Genomic DNA, 10,012 nt, shown 5'->3' on the forward strand with positions numbered 1-10,012 from the left:
GATAAAAATCTATAGTTTAAATACATAGACAGAAGAAGAAATGAGTTTTATTTCATTATTCATTTATTCTAACACAAAAACTACAATACACTGTAAGAGTATTATCTGATTTTGAGAGGCCTCTTGAAATTTAATTTTCAAAGGAGTAGCCCTTCCCCTTTCCTGAATCTCACAACGCTCAAAAAAAATATAGACAATACATTCCAATTTATAGGAAAAATATCATATAAAAACACCCTAAAAAATTCCACTAGATAGTTGGATGCCTTTCTTCACAGCTTCAAGTACACGTCTTCAAAATTGTTTCGTCCTTGCTCCTGTTCCTGTTATCAGATGGGTGAATGACATCAATGAGTATGTCTTCATGGTCTTTCGCACATAGAAGCAAGCTTGGTCCACATGTGCCGAAAGTCAGGTGAATGCACAACAGCCCTAATCTGGAAGCCACGGCAACTGCCTCTATGGCAGTAAGCCTTGGCCTCAGGCTAACTCATAGCTTGCCAGCCTCAAGTGGAAACAAATGCAGCCTTCACATATCTGCAAAAGACTTGGCTGATACATGCAATGACTCTTCTCTTTAAGCCCTAACAGTTGTAATAAATCATTCTCTATCAGGCTCATGACAAGTTTTCCTCAAAGAGTAAATTTCTCCGCAGAAGACATCCAAGTATAGTAAATTATGATACATCAGGGGCATTTCTTTCCCCCTGATTAGGACAGCATACCATTATGGTAAATTGCACCCTTACCTTTTTACGAACTCCTTCCTGTGTGCTGGACAGTTTGAGGAGAACAGGGGGTAGGAATTTGGAAATAATGTTCTGTAACTGCTCATCTGTTTCTGCATGGCCAAGACGCAAGAACACACGCTCAAGTTGATCTGCAGTTAAAAAAAAAAAAATTAAAAAGGGGAAAGAGAGAAACTGATTGAAAATCGAAATTGCTGTAGCAAGAGAACAACTTTTTCTGAACATCCTCTAATGGGCTTTTAAGAAACGTTGCACACAATTCTTAAAGCACTTCCATATGAACAGCACTCAGCACGGATCCATCTTGTATTTTTAATGCTATCTGAGAAAAATGTTGATGGCAGAAACCAGCCTGATAGCTTCCAGTACTAGCCTCCACAACTACAGGGAGACCACTCCGGTCAAAGTCAGAGGCAATTAAGATTTCCTTTGCTTCACACTGTGTCTCAAATAGAGGCTAGAACACCTCCAAAGGTGACATGAAGGTTAGGATCTCCAAGTCATTCCCCGCCTTTTCTGCTTTGGCAGCAAAGGTATGCGGCTGTGGGGCTCTTAACTTTTGAAAATATGCTTGCTGTGATCTGCATTCAGACCATGATGTTCCGTATCTCCACTAGCTAATCAGAGATCAAAGAGACCTGGCCAATTCTTGCTGTTATTCTTGTTAAACCTAGAGTCCCAGTCATGTACAGGGACCCCACCGTTGTAGACGCTGTGTCAACACAACACAAGCACCAAGTACATACAACAGAACGCAAGACCAATTACAGTTAGTATGGCAGAAATGGAAGAGTCCAGGAAAAGCAGAAGTCATAAGCCTGGGGCAAGCCACACCATGGCAGCTGGGTACAAATAAACAGGCTGCACACCTGAAAGCACAAGAAACAAACAAGTTCTTTGAAAGCTTGCGACTTCTGTTACGGGCTGAATTTGATACTCATGGGAGTATTCATAAGACATCTTGACATGAGGTAACCTGTTCTGCCCATGACTTTCTGTTAGGCCACTTAGGTCTTCCATAAAATCTGTACAAATGTTGACTGAACCAGTTACTGATTTGTTACAATTTGTTTATCTTTTTTCCAAAAGAGAGCATTATCATCAACAGGAATAAAATCGCAAGCATGAAACTCAGGACATATTGCTGTAACTTAAAACACAAAGCTCCTAATATCCCTCTATGAAGCTGCTGGAGCATTATAACAAATTCACCTTTCCCTAGCCAGCAGGTCTCCTCCCCAACCCAGGAAGGAACACACAAAAAATTTTTTTTTACATCTGCAAAGAGGTAGAAGTTGCAACTCCTGCGAGATCAAGAGAATGGGGGGAAGGAGGGAAAGCAATAACATCTGTTTTCTCAGGAAGCTAGCAGAAGATCATTCCAAGGAAACAGACGAGACCAAAATCTTCTGTCAGCAGCTCAAGCACAAAGGCTGAGGACCATCCGTCTTTATAAAAAGAATGGAAGAGTCCCTGTTTTAGGTGCCAGCAGGCAGCTGCCCCAACAGCTAAACCAGAAGCAAAGCAAAACCTCCCTGGCACAGCAGCATTCCCGACGGCCAGACTGAGAAAAGTCCTCTTGCATGGGATCAGGAGCATCTCTTCTCCATACCAGCACTGCAGGACAGATTCACAGGCAGCAAGGAGACCCAGGGCTTTTGAAGGGACTAGAGGTCTTAAAACTTCCTACGAGGAGGAAATCATTCCCCGCAAAGACTAAGCTAAAGTGACCCTGTTGCAAGCTGAGATTAGAGGGAGACCAAGGAGAACCCTCCTTCAGTGGAGGAGGATCACCAGCTGGCTGTGAAGGACTACAGAGGCAAAAAAAGGAAAAAAAGCACTGGTACAGGGCAGAGGTAAAGACTGCGTGAATGGGTATGGCTGAACTCAAGAGAACAAAAAGGATGTTCAAATGCAAATACAGCTGCAGCCAGCAAACCTACCATGGTGTAGCTGCAGAAGCCTTTACTGTCCTACTTTTTAAATCTGTGCTATCCCTGCACTAAGACTCCTCAGAGCATCATTCCTCTGCCAGCTGCAGATTAAACATAAGCGTATCACTTCCAACATTTTATTTTCTCCTGAGCAAATATGACAGGCAGTTGAAAAGACAGAGGATTAAAAAATTTTTGTGTCAGGGAAATTACAAGCTGAAACTCTGCAACACCTACAATGCAAACTGACGTGAGAGTCAATCTCTTGTTTCAGACTGATTTCATGCAACAATCAGGCTGTCAGCTAGTCAATGACTTCACAGTATCTCATATCCCTTTTTTTTTTCTTTTTAAATCCTAAAAATTTCTCTCTCTCTTCACCTTCCTTTTCACGTCATACTCCCCCCACAAAATGACCTCCCTCTTCAGGACCTCCATGGTGTCTCACGACCCCACCAGCAGTAGGGGTCTGCTTAGGCCATGCAGCTGAAATAACTCAAACAATGAATAAAATCAGACCTTTCCCCTTGGACCTGAACTCCAGGATATCACTGCAGACTCACCATTCTCAAGCAAGCCAGCTGAGGAACCTCTCCAACAACATGTTCCTTCATATGGTAGCAGATCAGACCCAGGTGTAAGGAAACACGAGTGAAGTTGTTTGTAAAGCCATCTGTTGTAACCACTGGACTGCACACACCTTCCCAAAGGCATAAAACCCAGTGTGCACATGCCCACGGGAAGTGCAGCAAGGCACTGAATTGCAAGCATCTACTCCATTTCCAGCTTCCTCCATTGTTCTGTCGTTACAAACAGCAACCAGAATTGTAATACTAATAGAGATCAGGAGAAAAAACAAGCTACCCCCTTGTTTACACCGGCTGTGAGATAAGTTTATTACTTTTCCCGCATCTCTGCTGCCTAGTCAGTTAAGCCCTAAGCACCAGATATCCTTCCCTCAACCATAAGCACGACAGGACTCCAGTAAATTCAAGGAGACTAGTTGCCTGGTTGCAGTTAAGCAACTGGTCAGGAGTTTGTCAGAGCACCCTCCTGTGCTGCCGGTGCAGGCTGTATCCATAGCAGCGGGACAGGAAAACAAAGAGCTATAAACCTTCCGAAGTATTGCACATCAACCATTTTCTCCACAGTTTTTATTCTACTAACAATTAAGACCATCTCTCAAGCTGACAGCATTCATTACAGGAAAACATCAGCCCTGGAGATTTAAAGCACCATGCACAATAGTCCAGGAGAGGAGCTGGGGACATGGTATCTGGGACTCAGATACAGTGTCCTACCTCCACGTGTGTTGCAGAGCTGCTGGCTGGCATGGGAAAGCTCCTTTCCCTCCCTGCCATCTCTTCTCACAACCTTCACCCAGCGAGCAAACCACCAGGCACCCAGCATCAGACCAGACAAAGGGTCTGCTCCCAGCCCATCTCACATTCACGTATCACGCACTTCACAAGTTTTTAAGAATGAAGACAAAACCTTCTCCATCTAGTTTTACTGCCCCTGCTGCTGGCTGTAAAACCCCACAGTTGTGATTTCAGGGGAGGCCACTATATTATACGATAATAAAAATCAGTAAAGCAAGAGGTCTAACTCACTTTGTTTCATACCATAGGAAAAAAAAAAAAAAAAAAACAAACGATGACACAAACCATTTTGAATAAGCTGTAGGAACTGAAATTAACTACTACAGCAATCTTACCACAACTTAACAGTAAGAGCACTAAATTTTAATTAAAAAGCTTTATGAATCTTAGTCTTTACCTTTGCTAGCCACCACTAAACTTAAAATGCAGTCCACGCAATAACACTCTTCCTATTTTTCCTTTCAAAAGTTGACTAATACAGTTAGAGATAATTTTTAAAGTTTTCTGGAAGCACTGGAAGAAAGAAGTAATGGAGGGGTGACATTTACTAAAGTAGAGCTTTATCCCCATCTGAAAAGCCAATACTTAAGAGATCTCAGATTTTACGAAGGCTTCTCCTTCCTCAATATCACTTTAAACCCCACCTCAAATTTAGGACTCTAATATTTCCCTGTTATTGGTTCCCACCTATAGTACCCTCTGCAATAGCTAATCATGTATGTTTATGAAATTACTTCCACAGTCAAGCTACTGCAGTTCAACTCTGGTGAACGAGGGGCTGGGGGAAGAACATGCTGTCAGAGGCAAAGGACCAACTTTCAATGCAGTCCAGAGAATTTAACACAAAACAAAACACCAAAAACCAAAACCACAAAAGATTTATTTTTACTTATGCTGGTGAGAAAGCCAAAGTGAAAGAGAGAAAGGAGGAAAGGAAGGGGACTTTACTGGAAACACAACTGGAAAATCCCATGCCCAATCCTGCAGGGCTCTATGTAAACCGCTCCAAGAACAAACTCACACATCAGAAGCAACGGAAAAACATAGGGCACAGCGAGGTCGCTGTGAGCCTCCTAGATTCTCTCCACTGTGGAGAGGCCCCTGCTCTGCCAGGGTGTGTTGGAGGGAATAATTCAAATAAGATTAAATCACTACTAACCTTCAGCGCATCACTGAATTCTTTATTTTTGGGATAGTCTTGCAAGTTTCCCTTTACAAATATGAATGCTGGAAGTAATTTCTTGAAAGATTGCTGCGTCACCCAGAATCTGCTTATGAGCTATGTGCCAACCATAGTCTCTGTCAGACTTGCACACTGCATTAGAAAGCACCTGAGAAATCATGTCTGGTTTAATAAGTAGCCTTAGAACCACCATATGTGTGCCACAGCTATGACAGTCAAATTTTGCTATGGATTAAAAATACCCCACAACCAAGAATGAACTGCATCCAGGCAAAATTTGTAACAGATATTCATGTATTTTGGCAGAATCACAACTGCTTTCCATGCTGCTGTGTTGTATTTCACACAGTATTTCATTTTTTGTGGCGCTCTCTCGGGGAAAAAAAAAAAAGGTGTTTACAAGAGGATGAATGTAAATATGGAGAATTTAACAGTGGGCATTGCATATGAAGAGATGTTCCCTTTCGCTGTACATAAAAGAACCAAAGTGGCAGGAAAACTAGATATATCTTTGTATCCCTGTTTCCAGAAGCAGCGTACAATTTGTGTCAACAGACATGGTGTATGCGGAATATGAAATCCCCAAGTTACCATGGCAATGCAGTTACCTATCTGTGAGAAAATGCATGTTTCACTTCTGGTTCTTTCCAGTCTCCATTTAAAACTACAAGGAGGAATACAGGTTTCAGCACTTACCACCACACCTCATGCAAAAAAGGAAAGGAACAGATTTCAACACACAGATAACGTTCGCAAATTTTACCAGAAAGTCACATCATTAACAGCAAGGCTCTAGGCCATGCTTTATAAACTTCCAAATCCTGCAACACTGGCCATAAAAGGGTCAGAGTTATTTCTAAGACTTGCTACTTCAAAACTCATCTTGCAGCCTCCCAAGTCAACAGCAAAACCCCAGCCTGCCATGAAACAACATGCCCTTTCTTCCTGTTCTGCTGTACAGTAGGTAGCTTGCCAAAGGGAACAACTGAGGGAAAGACACAGAAAGGACAAAGTAAATAAATAGCTTAATGTTTTCCATCCGTTAACAAGGGTGTTTCCCTTCCTTATATATATTTGGTTTTTAATTAAAATCACGGAAGTGAACTCTCTGAATGCCTGGTCTTACTAGGTTGATAGTTCACTATTTATCTATCTTCTTATCAAAGAAGCGTCCCTCTTGGTCCAGCTAAGCGCAATTCCATTTCATGTGCCCAGGTTCTCCTGCTTGTCCTTATGCAAGATAAAGAGTTATCTCCCTCTGGCATTCATAGATGCTATGCACAGCATGTCAGCTATTCTGCACAGACCCCCCAGCAATGTATATTTGTGTAGTTGAGCATCAAGTGAAACACATACCATTCTTTTTATGAAAACTGACGGAGGAAACTACGGGGGATAGGACATGTCAAGCTAACTGTACTTCGTAATTTAAGTAATCACCACAAAAGCATCCTAGGAACCAAAAACAGAGACTGAGTCCTCCACAAAACAGAGCAGAGTGGGTCAGCAAAATTCTGTGCGTAAAGCCAGAATTTATCTTCACTTTCCTGAAAAGTGTCTGTTTGACAGATTAGTGGGACTGCCACATTAAAGCATTTCTAGAACTCTGTTTCAGTAAATCAAATAAAAAAAAATATCTCTTCCATTACCTGAGCTCTGTAAAACCATTACATTGCGTTAGCATCCCCCACATTCTCTCCACAAGGCCCTATGATAAATAAAGAGCACTGGACACAGGAGCGTTTCAGCTTCACTGCCTGGATGGCAGGGGTAGTTTTAGGGACAGGGATAGTTTTAGCCCTTGCTAAAGCCAAAGCTCAAACACACCCTTCAGTCCCCCTGAGCTAAACAATTGTTTCTACACTATTCTGCATGCAGAAGGAAGAATAAAGCTCTCGCCTGTTGTGCCACTACTAAAATAGGAGTCAAATTCTTGTTCAGATGGTATTAGACTCTGGGAGAAAATATATCCAGTATGATTACAGTAGCTAACAGTGAGTCAGGATTTGCTGGTGCTATTCCTGGCTCTACCAGTAACCCATCGTGTGCCTACAGCCAAATCACTTAAGGGGGCATTTGTAAAAGTAGGCCAGTCACCGGGTTATTTTAAAAGATTTGACTGGAAAGGGCTGGGAATGTCTTGGGGAGGAGGGATATATTGTCTTTTTTCATTCTGTTCTTCCATTTTATAGAAAATATTTTACATAAAGCTTGAATAGCATACTGAAATCCAAATATTTGCAACATGCCAGGCTCAGGCTCTCCATTCAAGTGGCTAACTATTCTTACTCAAGATTAACTTTCCTTTCTCTTGCATCTGAACTCTTAATGGCTTCAGGGTCAATTTACTGATTTTGCATTAATTTTTTTAACTACCATATCTCCATTCTTATGCTGCCTTCAAACAATTTGCCCTCTAAAATGGTAAGCACCCTTATACAGAGTTGAAGCAAGCAGTAAGAGTTTCTGTGTTTGACTGGCGCTATAGATCAAAGCTGCCTATAGCCATATGTACATAAAGCAAGGAAAACGGGTTCTCCAATCTACAAGTACCAGTAATTATTCTTGTTATTTTGGGACTACTCATCATCCTAAAAAGCAACAGATTTATTTCCAAATATGCCAAAATTTAATAATTTAAGTGTATCAAAAGGCAGTAGGCCCACCTGGAGGCTGTTCAGTTTCCCTCTCTTTCTCTACATTATTTTTTTTCCCTGTTAGCTTTAATCTTTAAGACTACAGCATTTTCTATTCAGTGACAAATGAGCTACTAGGTAAAAAACCAAATGAAACTAAAAAAATCCACTCCCTTTCCTCCGCCCTCCAAAAAATATTTCTAACCAAACCAATAAAAATCCCTCAATGCTGAAGGATACAGGGGTCAAATAACCTGAATGACATCATGTAATTATTAACACGAATCTCAATCTAGGGACATTTGTCCTTCCAGTGCAGCTTAACACAAAAGGCTGTGCAGCAACTGGCACATGGCTGAGGACTAATTTTTTGCAGGATCAGATTGGAAACTGGGGAGTTAGATTACACACAGATAAAAGCAGGAGTTACAAGCAAGAGATCTCGCACTGACTGGCTTCACCAAGGGGAATCGTGTTAGCACCGTAAAACAGACAGAATAGTCTCTTGGATGACAGCAGCAGTGAGGTTTGTCACAGACATGATTACTATTTATCCCAGTTGTCAATGGAATAAATAGCTTGGCATTTCTGTCCTCCAATTCAAGGATCAGTGTAACTGGAAGATCCTTTTCACTCCACTGCAAGATCCTGGCTCTTCGGCTACGCAGAGGACATCCCCACCATTATCATTACCTTATTCCACCCAGCCTAGTTCCAGTAACCCCTAACAAAGAGCAGCACAAGGATGCTCTCTACACAGCAGCACACCGAGAATGACCAAAAAAAACCCAAAATCCACCCCAAGTGACACATTGTACAGAAACGCCTTAGAACTGAAAGCCAATAGCACAAACACGCTCCAACCATTTCTTCTGCCCTTCCTCTCGGGGTGGCTGCCAAGTACTATTTCAGGGCAACCAAAGGCCCTCTCGCTGGGCTGAGTCATGCATTACCTTGCTGTTAACTCTTCACGGTTGTCTAAGAACTGGGTCTGTGCCCAGGCAGGAAAAGCAGGGAAAGAAAAACCGTTCTTTAACGCTCCATAGGCGTTAAACCCATGGAGGAGCCGATCCTCTACCGCGGCGGGAGGGATGCGGAGGTGACAAGATGGAACAAAGCGTACAGGGGCTGCCGGTGTCACCCCGGGGTGGGGGGCGGAATTCTGCGGCTTCGGGACCCCCGCGGGCTCCTTCCCGGTGAGGCCCCGCAAGGTCAGGCCGCGGTGGGCCCGGGGCTGAGGGAGGCCGCCCGCCGCAGCCTTCAAGTTTCCGCTTCCCGACATGGCTGCCCAGGGCCGGGAGCCGGGCCCCGTGGCTGAGGTGGGGGGGCGACGCCGAGGAGTGATCCTGATCGGGGTCTCGTCCCCCCAGCTCAGCCACGGGGCCCGGGTCCCGGCCCGGCCCCCGAATCGAGATCCTCCCCCCGCGACCCGGCGCCGCGGCCACTTACTGAGCTCGTCCTGGGCAGCCGCGGCGGCCGCAGCCATGTTGCCAACTGGGGAGGGAGGGGAGGCGGTGAGAAAGGCGCCGCAGCCCCGGCCCTGGCCGCTCCCCGCCCCTCTCCGCCGGCTCGGCACAGGCACGGGGCCGGCTGCTTCCTCCTCCCGCCGCCGCCACCGCTGCCTCCTCCTCCTTCTTCTTCTCTCTGCCGCTCTCCTCGACACCAACCACCGCGGGGGATGGCGGGGCACGGCAGCGCCCGCCCTCCCGTCACCGCCGTTTTATATTTAGAAAGAGCTGAGCCATCGTCCCCGCCGCCCGCCCCCGCCGCGCACACGCACCGGCCCGCCGGCGCCGCGGGGAGCTCTACCGCCCTCCCCCACTCCCGCCTTTCCCTCCCCCCTTTCCGCCCGCGGCTCCCGGTGGGTCCCGAGGAGAAGGGCGGCGTGGGGGCGGCAGACTGACCCGAGTCCGCGCTGACCTCCATGGCGGCCGCCGGCGGTCCCCGCTCCCGGCAGGGGCGGAGGAGGGAACGGGCCCGGCGAGCGGCGGGCGGCACAGCTGCGCCCCCTATCGGCCGACGGTGGCGCCAGCGAGCCGCGAGCTCCGCCCACCGCCCGGCTCGGCCCCGCCCACCGCCCGGCTCGGCCCCGCCCACCGCCCGGCACGGCCCCGCCCACCGCCCGGCA

The 10,012-nt window shown here is 45.7% G+C and overlaps 1 protein-coding gene across 2 annotated transcripts in view; it reads right to left on the reverse strand.

The window, feature by feature from the left end:
* ECPAS (Ecm29 proteasome adaptor and scaffold) overlaps positions 1–9,905 on the reverse strand; it is a 65,294-nt gene extending 55,389 nt beyond the window's left edge. The window contains exons 1-2 of one of the 2 annotated variants that reach the window (XM_074568942.1): positions 9,789–9,905; positions 750–880 (exon numbers count right to left, since the gene is read on the reverse strand). In XM_074568942.1, coding sequence (XP_074425043.1) covers positions 750–880; positions 9,789–9,810 — 153 coding nt within the window. In that variant the 5' untranslated portion in view covers positions 9,811–9,905. Of the gene's footprint in view, positions 1–749; positions 881–9,333; positions 9,590–9,788 lie in introns of those variants that run through there. The other variant, XM_074568943.1, reaches the window with a different exon arrangement.
* Between the last annotated feature and the right edge of the window lie 107 nt (positions 9,906–10,012).

Source organism: Larus michahellis, chromosome Z (genome assembly GCF_964199755.1).
Source record: "Larus michahellis chromosome Z, bLarMic1.1, whole genome shotgun sequence".
NCBI classification, from domain to species: Eukaryota; Metazoa; Chordata; class Aves; order Charadriiformes; family Laridae; genus Larus; species Larus michahellis.